We start from the raw sequence: 13,610 nt of genomic DNA, 5'->3' as shown, positions 1-13,610 counted from the left end.
GTGTTGCTGAAACAACAACTACCTTCTTGGTGTCACAGGATGTCAGCCTTTTGCCCTGGCTCGCCGGCCGGAGTGGCCGAGCGGTTCTAAGCGCTACAGTCTGGAACCGCGCGGCCGCTACGGTCGCAGGTTCGAATCCTGCCTCGGGTATGGATGTGTGTGATGTCTTTAGCTTAGTTAGGTTTAAGTAGTTCTAAATTCTAGGGGACTGATGACCTCAGCTGTTAAGTCCCATAGTGCTCAGGGCCATTCGAACCATTTTTTTGCCCTGATTCGCCAGATCACCAGACTTGTTGCCAATCGAAAATGTGTGGGATATGGAGAAACGAGAGGTGCAGCGCTGTGACCCAATGCCAGTCTACAGAGATGAACTTTGGAACCCCGTGAATGCAGCATGGATGGCTATGTCACAGTATGCCAAATGGCTCTGAGCACTATGGGACTCAACTGCTGAGGTCATTAGTCCCCTAGAACTTAGAACTAGTTAAACCTAACTAACCTAAGGACAACACAAACATCCATGCCCGAGGCAGGATTCGAACCTGCGACCGTAGTGGTCTTGCGGTTCCAGACTGCAGCGCCTTTAACCGCACGGCCACTTCGGCCGGCCACAGTATGCCATTCGCGCGTTATACGCGTCGATGCCATCACGCATGCAACAAGTTATCAGCACCCATGGTGGACTCTGTGCCTACTAGGCAACAAGACACATGCTGAAGCTAGATGATTGAAACGTCAACCATTTCTGCAGAACGTAGTAATGTACACGTCCTGTGAATATGAAAGTCCTACCTCTAGTCGTTCGATGTGTTCTGTTCTGTTCTGAACAAGAATGTATGATTCTGTTGACACATGACTACGTGAAAGAACACAAAGTTCTTTGCAATCTTCAGAGAAAGAAACTGTGTTTCAAGTGCGCTCTTATGCGCATTCACACTGTCTTCTCGTTGTTGAAACTACTGCGAAATTAAAGATATCAGCTGTGGGCTACGATGGGCAACTGATCATACAGTTTTAATTATCACCTCGAAAAATTAAAGTTACATGATTTACTTTTTGTTTGCAGATAATATTTGAATTCCTTGTACATTCTGAAATCCGCGCGCCACCGTACCGTAGCATTCCGTTAGAGGAGCCCATATAGTTTTAGCAGTGGACTGTGTCATTTTGTTTTGGCCGCGGTAGCAGAGTGCTTTAGCGCAGATATTTCAATGTATAGGAGGTCTGTAAACCAAGGACCAGATATAAATTAATTACGTAACTTAATTCTTTTCGAGGTCATATTTAAAACTTCATAACTATCTTTTATAATTTCATTTCATGAATCTCATGATAAAAATATGTCTGTACCGCTTAAGTAATTTAAAAAATAGAACATTTGAGTTCAGGGATACGGCACGAAATGCCATACGTCACTGTAGCCACCTGATTCCGGAGTGGACACGCTGCTCGTGTTATTTTACAGTGCTAGCATAGATTCGTTCAAAGTCTTGTGATGATTGATTTAGAGAATAACTTCAAGCAGCACCTTTCCCTGGCGAAATATGATTGCACCAACACCATGCGAGTCTTAAGCAAATGTCCCAGAATTTTATGTTCGCATTATCCAGTGGCAATATCCCAGCTTATTTGCATTCAGCATGCATTTTCTTTCTGTCTTCTTGCCGTTAAGGGTTTTGAAACAATTTGTGGTTAGTAAAACAGACAGAAAAATTATGTAGATGCATGCTAGGAAAAATCTTACCTGGCGCCATGTGGCACATTGGACCTAGAAATAAGAAACAAGACAGTCATTAGAATTTTGGTCCCTCCACCAGCAAAAAATTATTTCTGTGGCAAACATAAATTCGAGGAAAGAAGGCAATCGGAGAATCTGATCCCGTCCTTCGTCTCAAACTTTAGTTGCAAGATATCAGCCAGTTTATTTTCCCGAAATTTCTTGTAACGTTACAGTTTACCTAATACGAGTGACAGAGACGCATACTGATTAATGCCAAAAATAATCGGACGTTAAGTCTTTATTTGTCACACATGCAACGAAATGAAGGACAGAGGGAGGTACTACTCTTGGATGGAGAAGGAAGTAACATCGCGTGTGCCGCAGGGAAGTGTGTTGAGACCCTTACTGTTCGTGTTCTATATGACCTTACGGACAATATTAATAGTAACCTCAGACTTTTTGCAGACGATGCAGTTACCTGTAATGAAGTACTGTATGAATGAAGCTGCATAAATATTCAGCCAGGTCTTAAGATAGCAAAGTGGTACAAAGACTGGCAATTAGCTTTAAATGTTAAGAAATATAAAACTGTGCACCTTCATAAAACGAAACAAAACGTAGTATCCTACGGCTATAGTTGTGGAAAACATAAATACGAGGAAAGAAGGCAATCGGACAATCGGATCCAGCCCTTCGTCTCAAAACTGTGGTGCAGAATATCAGCCATTTTATTTTCCCGAAATTTCTCGTAAACTCACACCAGTTAGAGCCGACCAACTCATACAAATACCTGGACCTAACACTTCTAAGGGGTATGAAATGAAATGATATGTAGGGTCAGTCGTGGATACAGCTGGTTGTAGACTTCGGTTTATTGGTAGAATACTGGGGTAGTGCGATCACTCTACAAAGGAGATTGCTTATAAATCACTCGTGCGACGCATTCTAGAATACTGTTCAATCTGTGCCAAGTATGACCAACAGGGGATGTTGAAAGTATACAGAGAAGGGCAGCACGAATGGTCACAGATTTGGTTAAGTCGTGGGAGAATGTCACAGAGGTGTTGAATAAACTGAACTGGCAGACTCTTGAAGAAAGACATAAACTATCACGAGAAAGCCTACTAACGAAGTTTCAAGAACTGGCTTTAAATTATGAGTCTAGGAATGTCTTACGACCTCCTACTTATCGCTCACATAGGGATCCTGAGGACAAGATCAGAATAATTAGAACACTGACAGAGGCATTCAAATGATCATTCTTCCCGTGCTCCATACATGAAAAGAACGGGAAGGAACCCTAATAACCGGTACCATGGGATGTACCTTTTGTCGTGTACTTCATGGTGGTTTGCAGAGTCTAGTTGTAGATGCACATGTACGTGCACCAAACATCATATACTAATATAGCAGGGAATGAATCACCGATTTGCAGTGGAGTGTCATATATTTTGAAATTTCTGCCAGATTCAAACTGTGTGCCGGACCAGGCTCGAATTGTGAACCTCCCCTTTTGTAGACAACGTTCTAGGGAACTTATCTATCCAGTCAACTTCCACGACCCCTTTTCACAGGCTCACGTCCGCCAGTATGTCTCTCCTAGTATCCAGACATGGACGATAAATAGTTTGGACAAGAAGAGAATAGAAGCTTTTGAAATGTGGTGCTACAGAAGAATGCTGAAGATTAGATGGGTAGATCTCACAACTAATGAGGAGGTATTGAATAGAATTGGGGAGAAGAGGAGTTTGTGGCACAACTTGACAAGAAGAAGGGATAGGTTGGTAGGACGTGTTCTGAGGCATCAAGGGATCACAAATTTAGCATTGGAGGGCAGTGTGGACGGTAAAAATCGTAGAGGGAGACCAAGAGATGAATACACTAAGCAGATTCGGAAGGATGTAGGTTGCAGTAAGTACTGGGAGATGAAGAAGCTTGCACAGGATAGAGTAGCATGGAGAGCTGCATCAAACCAGTCTCAGGACTGAAGACAACAACAACAACAACAAGTGTCCAGACTTCACAGAAGTTTTTCCATACTTTTCTGAACTAGCATTCCTAAAAATACGAGTATCGCGGAAAATTTTTTAGCTACAGTCTAGGAGTTGTTTTCAGAATGGATCTTTCTATCGCAGCAGAGTATACGCTGTTTTACAATTTCCTGGCCGCGCGGGATTAGCCGAGAGGTCTCAGGCGCTGCAGTCATGGACTGTGCGGCTGGTCCCGGTGGAGGTTCGAGTCCTCCCTCGGGCATGGATGTGTGTGTTTGTCCTTAGGATAATTTAGGTTAAGTAGTGTGTAAGCTTTGGGACTGATGACCTTAGCAGTTAAGTCCCATAAGAAAAAATAAATAAAAAACTTCCTGGTTTATTAAATTCGTGAGCTGGATTGGGACTGGAAGTCGATAGATCCAGAGACAGGAAACGTGAATTTGGCTGCGGAAGGTAGCATAGAGATCCGGGGGAGAGTAGTAAAAATTGTGAGGGAGACCAACACTTGGCTGTAATAAACGGCGGCGCAGGAATGTAGGTTCAGTAATTATGGAGAGAGAAAGAGGCTTCAATAAAATAGTCTAGAGTGGAGAGCTACATCACACCAGTATTCGGATTGAGGCGTAGAATATCAACGTGCACCCTCCATCACATCACGTACTACTGGGGAATAGAAATGTGGATGTACGTGTAAATGAACTGATGGTGTACCATAATTTTAATGTCAGTGCTTTTTTCCGCGCCCGAAATTCTGTTAACACCTCCATAAAGGACTAACAAGCGCGGACGCCATTAGCCCGTTGCCGAGAATGGAGAAGGGTGCCGTGGTGCGAAGTCGTGACTGCTGCACTCCTGCCTCTGCGCGACCTTCACACTGGAGCCAACTGCGCCGGCCGACGACCCCGGGAAGTCAGGTGTGCGCTCGGCTCTGTACGTGACGTAAGTGAGCAAGCGGCTGGCTGCGGTCCGCTGAGAGAGCAACTGCTGGCGACGGCTGGCGAATCGCAAGCCGCAACAAATACAGCTGGCCCTCACGAAGGAGGGGGAGTAACTCGCTGTCCCGCCGATCTCACGTTCACTCATTACCATTTTTGCAGAGGGCGACTCAGTCAAGATGTTCACCTCCACGTTTCCGGAACGGTTTAAGATTACGTAATTGTATTTTCACCCAGTTAATGGTTTTTGGTGTTGTGGTCTTCAGTTCTGAGACTGGTTTGATGCAGCTTTCCATGCTACTCTATCCTGCGCAAGCTTCTTCATCTCCCAGTACCTACTGCAACCTACATCCTTCCGAATCTGCTTAGTGTATTCATCTCTTGGTCTCCCTCTACGATTTTTACCGTCCACACTGCCCTCCAATGCTAAATTTGTGATCCCCTGATGCCTCAGAACATGTCCTATCAACTGGTCCCTTCTTCTTGTCAAGTTGTGCCACAAACTCCTCTTCTCCCCAATTCTATTCAATACATCCTCATTAGTTATGTGATCAACCCATCTAATCTTCAGCATTCTTCTGTAGCACCACATTTCTAAAGCTTCTATTCTCTTCTTGTCTAAACTATTTATCGTCCATGTTTCACTTCCATACATGGTTACACTCCACACAAATACTTTCAGAAACGACTTCCTGACACTTAAATCTGTACTCGATGTTAACAAATTTCTCTTCTTCAGAAACGCTTTCCTTGCCATTGCCAGTCTACATTTTATATCCGCTCTACTTCGACCATCATCAGTTATTTTGCTCCCAAATAGCAAAACTCCTTTACTACTTTAAGTGTTTCATTTCCTAATCGAATTCCCTCAGCATCAACCGATTTAATTCGACTACATTCCATTATCCTCGTTTTGCTTTTGTTGATGTACATCTTATACCCTCCTTTCAAGACACTGTCCATTCCGTTCAGCTGCTCTTCCAGGTCCTTTGGTGTCTCTGACAGAATTACAATGTCATCGGCGAACCTCAAAGTTTTTATTTCTTCTCCATGGATTTTAACACCTACTCCGAACTTTTCTTTTGTTTCCTTTACTGCTTGCTCAATATACTGATTGAATAGCATCGGGGAGACGCTACAACCTTGTCTCACTCCCTTCCCAACCACTGCTTCTAATGGTAAGACGTGAAATGCTTGTGTAAGAAGAGAGATAATAATTTATTTAACGGTAAGAGATGCAATTTATATTTTCGCGTTTTAATGTGAATCACGCTGAATAATGATGTACTGGGTGGTTACAATTAACAAGCAACTGCTCACAGAGGTCCAGTGTAGGCTGTAATTATCGTATACCAGTGAAACTTGGTAGACATGCTAGTACGTTAATGCGGAAACGATTTACGATCGAAAAATACTAGTACCACGTTTTGGCCATTAGGTGGAAATCTGGCCACAGAATCCTGTCGACGTCTCCATTACTCATATTGAACAAACTGTGTAAGCGGCAGTTAATAATAAAATCAACAGTATGCGTTTCTCACTTGTTTGAACTTTTCTGCCCAAGCCCCGTTGCTAATCCACTACTTCTATACGTATTTCTTGCATTCATAGCGTCATATGTGCACCTGGTTGCCAAAACAGAAATTAATTTGTTTCCAGCATACATCGGCTCTGCATTAATGAATTAGAATATCTACGAAGTTTCGCTGTCATACGATAATACAGCCTACACTGGACCTCTGTGAGTAGTTGTAATTTAATTATAACCGTTCTGTATATAAAGGTTGTTACTGTAACTACCATGCTTATGACAAACCATTGTTAAGAACGCCATGGCTTGTTCCTTCCTCTACGCATATGTTTGGAGTGTGTAATGCTACAAGCTAACAATTTTTTTATACTGTGATACAAGTGCAAGTACCCTGTTAGTAAGTTGGCAGCATTATAGGCTGTGATAATATCGCTGACAGCACTCTGCGCCCTCGGCAAGAGATTCTGTGGTTGGACGAATTAGCAGTTAGCGAGTGGATAGGGAAGTGTATGGACATGGTATTCCTAGTGGAGACACTGTGTTGGTAGGACACGCGATGTAAAGTAAGATGAAATAATGTCTTTATAAGAAAACATGCAAGGAAATGTATGATGATGGATGTTATGTAAATGTTTGGGTAGTGGAATTACTGACAACTATATAATTTTTGAAACAGGATGTTACATGAATAAGGTTAAATTTTTTTAAATACATTGTTTGCTCTTCAACAAAATCTTTCTTTCGCTAATCATATGCCTCCTAATAGTTGGACTCTATAGTAGTTAGAATATTTTTATTTAGCTGGTTGTTGCTGGTACTTGCTGTAACTGCTGTAGTTCGTGTTATGAAGATTTTCTGTGAGGTAAGTGACTTGTAAAAAAAGAATGGGGTTTCCACTCTCGATATTCATGATTGAAATGAGTTTTGTCAATTAACAGACTAGGAGGTAGTTTTTTATTTCTTTAATTTCATATTTTTTGGATTTGTATTATTGTTGGGGTTTCTTGCAATTCAGTTACTTATTGGAAGTCATATTGTCAATGTATAGCAGTCAGATTTCGTTGGGCTTGTATGTTGTGGGTAACAAATGAATAGGTTAAATTTGAGTTGTCCTTGTCAGGGAAAATTCTGTACTTCAGTGTTTAACAAAAAAAAAAAAAATTATAGAGTTAGTTTCACAAATAACAGAGTGCGTAAAATTATTTTATTTTGGATTTTATTTCTTGTTCTTCTTAACGCTGCTGTAACTTTTTTTATTATTTTTAGCATTAGGTAGGTTGAAAATGTCCAACGGGGTGAAATTAGCTAATCTCTAAATCATGAAATAAAGTGGTTATTTAAAAATAAAACAGGCTACATAGGTAAATAACTTTCGTCAAGAAATCAGTATCTTATTTTTAGGTGATTACATCACAGCCCATAGATAACAGCCTACATAGGTAAATAACTTCCGTCAAGAAATCAGTATCTTATTTTTAGGTGATTACATCACAGCCCATAGATAAGTAGTTAACCATCTCCACAAGGTTTTCTACTACATCCACGGAAAGACGATGTGGCGCAGTGGTCAGCACCCTGGAAACCCATTCCGGAAGCCAACGGTTCAAATTCGCATTCGGCCATCATGATTTATGTTTTCCGTGATTTCCCTAGAATTGGTCCCTTTGGAAGGGCACGGCCGATTTCCTTTCCCATCCTTTAACCACCTCGAGCTTGGCTTCGTCTCTAATGATATGGGTGTCGACGGAACGTTAAACGCTAATCTTCGTTCTCCCTTAAAGCCAAAGAGCGCTACATCCTAGATGGACGACAAGAAGGAAACAAGTTCTACGTACATTACGACGACCAGGACCCAATAGTTTAGTGCGTTATCCAAACAGCGATTCCAGGTGCGATGTGTTTGCCAGGGTAAGTCCACAGTTGCGTCAGAACTGAATACGAGCAATAACTGATAGATTTATGGTCAACTACGGAATAGCTAGCAAGTAGAGTCAACTTCCACGCAGCGTGGCTCTCAAACGGCCGGAACAACAACTCTGCATGAAACTACCTGGCAGATTAAAACTGTGTACTGGACCGAGACTCGAACTCGGGACCTTTGCCTTCCGCGGGCAAGTGCTCTACCATCAGCTGTGAGGACGGGGCGTGAGTCGTGCTTGGGTAGCTCAGATGGTAGAGCACTTTCCCGTGAAAGGCAAAGGTCCCGAGTTCGAGTCTCGGTCCGGTACACAGTTTTAATCTGCCAGGAAGTTTCGCATCAGCACACATTTCGCTGCAGAGTGAAAATCTCATTCTGGTAACAACTCTGCATATTCAAAGTAAAGGAGACCTACAAAAGAGATATATCACTGAAATTATCTCATACAGATCTGCTAATCTGATGTAAAAAACGTACAAACTAAAGCATCCAATTTATTTTTATGGAAACCACAACAGACATAGAAAGGAAAGTAACACAGTTAAATAGAGCAAGATTTTAGCTACATACTGTAATTATTCCACATAGCCACCACCGCTCATTATGCACTTTTCCAATTGCGAACAAAAGCCTGCGCACCGCCTTCGTGAAAACCTGAATCAGCTACTGTTTTACAGCTTTGAGAACAGAATCCGAGTATGGAAAATGTTGGCCACGTAGTCGATCTTTCATACGCCCAGACAGATGGGAGTCCGAAGGTGGTAAATTAAGTACGATGAATGTGGTGGGACAGTGTAACCAAATTTGGAAGCGAGTTCCACGGCTGAAAAACTGTTTTTGGTTTTGGCGTCATCGTGTTCGAACGCAAGTGCTTCTTCTTTTTTGGGTTGTGTCTGGAAATTATGACTTTTAGCTGAATCAGTATCGAACTGTAGGTTTCCGAACTGACGGCTGCTTTATGCTCCAATACGTTTGAAAGAACCTCACCCTGCATATCCCATAAGATTGCACACATAACTTTACCTGCAGATGGTTGTGTCTTGAACTTCTTCTCTTTTTGAGAAACAGCATGACACCACTCCATGAACAGTATTTTGGATTCCGACTCGTATTGGAGACATCCGTGGAACCCATCTCACACACATTATGCGATAACGGGCGTTGCGTAACATACGGTCTACGGTGTTACAGCCGACATTGAGCTGTTCACAGGATTTCTTGTTCGTAATCCACCGATCGTCGCGGACTAGTTGATCGAGATGCTGTTCATTATGAGGGATGACAGCTGAGCAGTATCGACTGGAGTTTTGGCTAGTTGTGCATATTCTTTTCACCACAACAAAGATGCTGTACCCACCGCCTCACGTTACTCGCACCTTCTTTACTGTCTCCATACACTTTTAACAAACCTCGATGGACTTCAGTTGGCTCACTTAGTTGAGGCGCCATTTTGGAACGCTCCCCTGCTTCTGCCATCATAGGATAACGAAACCGACAGGACATTAGCGGGAAGATTAAAGAATTAGTACTTCACCCACATAATCTGTCTCGGACACCCATATCCAACAAAAAACAATAGGATGGATTAGTTTTGGGCCAGCTGCTGTGGCCGAGCGGTTCTAGGCGCTTCAGTCTGGAACTGCGCGACCGCTACGGTCGCAGGTTCGAATCCTGCTTCGGGCATGGATGTGTGTGATGTCCTTAAGTCAGTTAGGTTTAAGTAGTTCTAAGTTCTAGGGGACTGATGACCTCAGATGTTAAGTCCCAGCCCGCATCTCGTGGTCGTGCGGTAGCGTTCTCGCTTCCCACGCCCGGGTTCCCGGGTTCGATTCCCGGCGGGGTCAGGGATTTTCTCTGCCTCGTGATGGCTGGGTGTTGTGTGCTGTCCTTAGGTTAGTTAGGTTTAAGTAGTTCTAAGTTCTAGGGGACTTATGACCACAGCAGTTGAGTCCCATAGTGCTCAGAGCCATTTGAACCATTTGTTAAGTCCCATAGTGCTCAGAGCCATTTGAACCATTTTTTGATTAGTTTTGGAATTAAACCGTACCTTACTTCAGTTTGAAAAAAATGGTTCAAATGGCTCTGAGCACTATGCGACTTAACTTCTGAGGTCATCAGTCGCCTAGAACTTAGAACTAATTAAACCTAACTAACCTAAGGACATCATACACATCCATGCCCGAGTCAGGATTCGAACCTGCGACCGTAGCGGTCGCTCGGCTCCAGACTGTAGCGCCTAGAATCGCAGGGCCACTCCGGCCGGCACTTCAGTTTGAGAAGAACGAAGTTGATGCCTGTATTTTGGTCGTTAATGATGTTGGCAAAATTCATAAGTCCCTGGTTACGATTCGTCTAGGTGAAAAGAGATTATAAATAACTGTAACAAGTCAAAAGTTGTGTAAGATGAAAAAACTTCGACGCCCCCTATACCAGTACTAAATTTAGACTGATACTTGTAAGACTAATCTGCAGCACTTGGTCAGCATGAAGGCGCCGTCGCATGAAGGTGAAGCTCCAGAGATTATGGAGGTCAAGTGGTGCGCTAGGCGAATCAGGACAAGAACACGTCAGGCTTGCAACTGCCAATGGAATAAGAGCACGTGTGCGACTGCGCTACGACGTTCCGCCACTGTCTCTTTTCACACTTCGCAGAAGTTCTCCTGCTTACCTTCCGAGAGTAATACCCCTGGAAGAAAGGATCATGCTTTAGACCTGTTGACAATCAATGCGGTTGTAAGGGATTTCCCTGGCTGAGTTCTCATTCATTACTGAATTTTATCACTGATGTGATGTAGAATGGAAGTTGTAGAATTGATGTATATAGAATTATTCATTAGTTCCTAACGACTGCGCGAAACTACAAGACATACAAAAACATGACACATGTCATTGGACAGTGCATCTCTCCAAGTTTTGATTGGTAATACACGTCGTGGCGTAGTCGCACAGCGCACCACTAGAGCGTAAGTGTGTCGTAACATGGGGTATAATGGAGTTGTACTTGTGTTTGTGTTCACATGGGTATAGCGAAACGAAACAAAACTACACAACTTTAATATGTTTGTTTGCATGGCTATCTCCAGCAGCAGCTGTCATATAATTAGTTATTATTGGTTAAAACCGCAAAGCCGCCACAAGTCGCATGTAACTTTTCCTTAATTTTACAGCAACTCGAGCATCTTCAGAACTCCATCGACCTCGCGTTACGTTGTGCTACACGAGATGGATTCCGAATATGTATTCGTGCATATTTTGGGATGACACCAAGTGTAAGCAGTCTAGGTTAAACTTAATCTTCATGATGGTCCACATCAGCATTAACTTCAGTCGTAAATACCTGTGCACATCTCGCCAGGCCTGACTAGGCGTAAATACAGCTAGCGCTAGCATTTGCGTACAGGGGAAGAGCGACCTTAGAAATTAAAAAAGTAGAGCCGCCACAAGTCGCATGTGACTTTTTCTTTGTTTTACATTTTTCACTCGACTAACGCGAGCATCTTCAGAACGCCGCTGTCCTCGCGATGGGTTGTGCATTGCGAGACCTGTTCCGATAATAATAATAATAATAATAATTATTATTATTATTATTGGTTTTATCGTCTTAAGCTTAGTGCATTTTAAAAGTGGTTTTCACCAGACGCTTTTCGCTTTTATTTATAAAGCATTTCAGAGCCCATTCTGGAAATATAGTGTACATCTGCATCTACATCTACACAGATACTCCGCAAACCACCATAAGGTGCGTGGCGGAGGGTACGTTGTACTACTAGCCATTTCCTTTCCTGTCCCACTCGGAAATAGAGCGAGGGGAAAACAACTATCTATATGCCTCCGTATGAGCCCTTATTTCTCGTGTATTATCTTCGTGGTCTTTACGCGCAATGTATGATGGCAGCAGTGGAATCGTTTGACAGACAGCTTCAAAAGCCTGTTATCTAAATTTTCTCAGTAGTGTTGCTCGAAAAGAACGTTGCCTTCCCTCCAGGGATTCCCGTCTGAGTTCCTGAAGCATCTCCGAGCGCTTACGTGTTGTTCGAGACTACCGGCAACAAATCTAGCAGCCCGCTTGTGAATTGCTTCGATTCAGTCGGACCTGGTACGGATCTCAAATACTCGAGCAGTACTCAAGAGTAGGTCGCACCAGCGCCCTACATGCGGACTCCTTTACAAATGGACCACTCTTTCCTAAAGTTCCCCCCAGTAAACAGTAGTCGACCATTTGCCTTCCCTACAACGATTCTCACATGCTCGTTCAATTTCATATCGCTTTGCAAGTTACGTCTGATGAACACTCGCCGTCGAGGACAACATAAAGAAGTCTCGAGCCACTCACGTATCTGTGCACTTATTCCATATGCTAGTTCCCTCGTTAACAGCCTGCAGAATGGCACCGTAGCCAAAGCTATCCGGAAACCTAGGAATATGGAATCCGTCTGTTGTCCTTCATCCATAGTTCGCAGTATATCATGTGAGAAAAGGGCAAGCTGAGTTTCGCACGAGGGATGCTTTCTAAAACCATGCTGATTCGTGGACATAAGCTTCTCAGTCTCTAGAAAGTTTACTATATTTGAACTGAGAATATGTCCAAGGATTCTGCAGCAGACCGAAGTTATGGATACTGGTCTATAATTTTGCGGGTCCGTTCTTTTACCTTTCTTTTATACTGGAGTCACCTGCGCTTTTTTCCAGTCGCTTGAGACTTTGTGCTTGGCGAGAAGTCCACGATAAATACATGCTAGGCAAGAGCGCAGTACCGTAGAGTACTCTTTGTAAAACCAAACTGGGATTCAATCCGGACCTGGTGATTTATCTGCTTTCAAATCTTTCAGTTCTTTCTCTACGGCAGGGATGCTTACTACTAGGTATTCCGCCCGATGGCCAAATGATTATTTGTTTGTACGATTCTCTTGTGTGAACGATCCCTTGAACGTGTAATTTAAAACTTCGGCTTTCGTTTTGCTATCTTCAGCTACCACACCCGACTGGTCAACCAGGTACTGAATGGAAGTCTTGGACCCGCTTACCGATTTTACATAGGACCAGGACATTGTGTGTATTGAGTATTGAACCTGGGACCTAGAAACGACGGAGAGGCCTTGTCCCGCCGTAGCCCTCAGTGGCTCACAACCCCCCCCCCCCCCCCCCCAACAGGCCGCAGCGGTCCAACCACCTCACCGCCGCCTCACACTGAACCCAGGGTTATTGTGCACTTCAGACCCCAGTGGAATAAATTTTTAACCGCCATTTATTCATATAGATTATGGTACCGGTTTCGGCAGTTCTCTGTTGCCTTCTTCGGTTCTATGTTTATATCATTACACAATCTTCTCCTTCAGAACAGTAAGCGGGGCTGTACAGTGTACAGGATGGAGCAAATAAGCAAAGAAAAGTGGTCCATATGAGTGGATACCATTTGCGGCAGCATTAACGGGGGAGGAAAAGACCACAGCTACTTCCAACAGGATGGAACAACTGCCCATACAGTCGGCACCCTCGTAGTCTTCAAGAACTGCTG

The 13,610-nt window shown here is 43.3% G+C and overlaps 1 protein-coding gene across 4 annotated transcripts in view; it reads right to left on the bottom strand.

The window, feature by feature from the left end:
* The window catches only part of LOC124595675 (microsomal triacylglycerol transfer protein), a 202,154-nt gene that overhangs the window by 127,629 nt on the left and 60,915 nt on the right, over positions 1 to 13,610 (bottom strand). For 2 of the 4 annotated variants that reach the window (XM_047134530.1, XM_047134531.1), the window contains exon 2: positions 1,745 to 1,768. The exons of the other annotated variants lie outside the window; for them this stretch is intronic. In XM_047134530.1, coding sequence (XP_046990486.1) covers positions 1,745 to 1,768 — 24 coding nt within the window. The remainder of the gene's footprint in view (positions 1 to 1,744; positions 1,769 to 13,610) is intronic. 4 annotated transcript variants of the gene reach the window in all.

This window comes from Schistocerca americana, chromosome 2 (assembly GCF_021461395.2).
Source record: "Schistocerca americana isolate TAMUIC-IGC-003095 chromosome 2, iqSchAmer2.1, whole genome shotgun sequence".
In the NCBI taxonomy this organism is placed as follows: Eukaryota; Metazoa; Arthropoda; class Insecta; order Orthoptera; family Acrididae; genus Schistocerca; species Schistocerca americana.
This window is presented reverse-complemented; position numbering and strand designations above follow the sequence as displayed.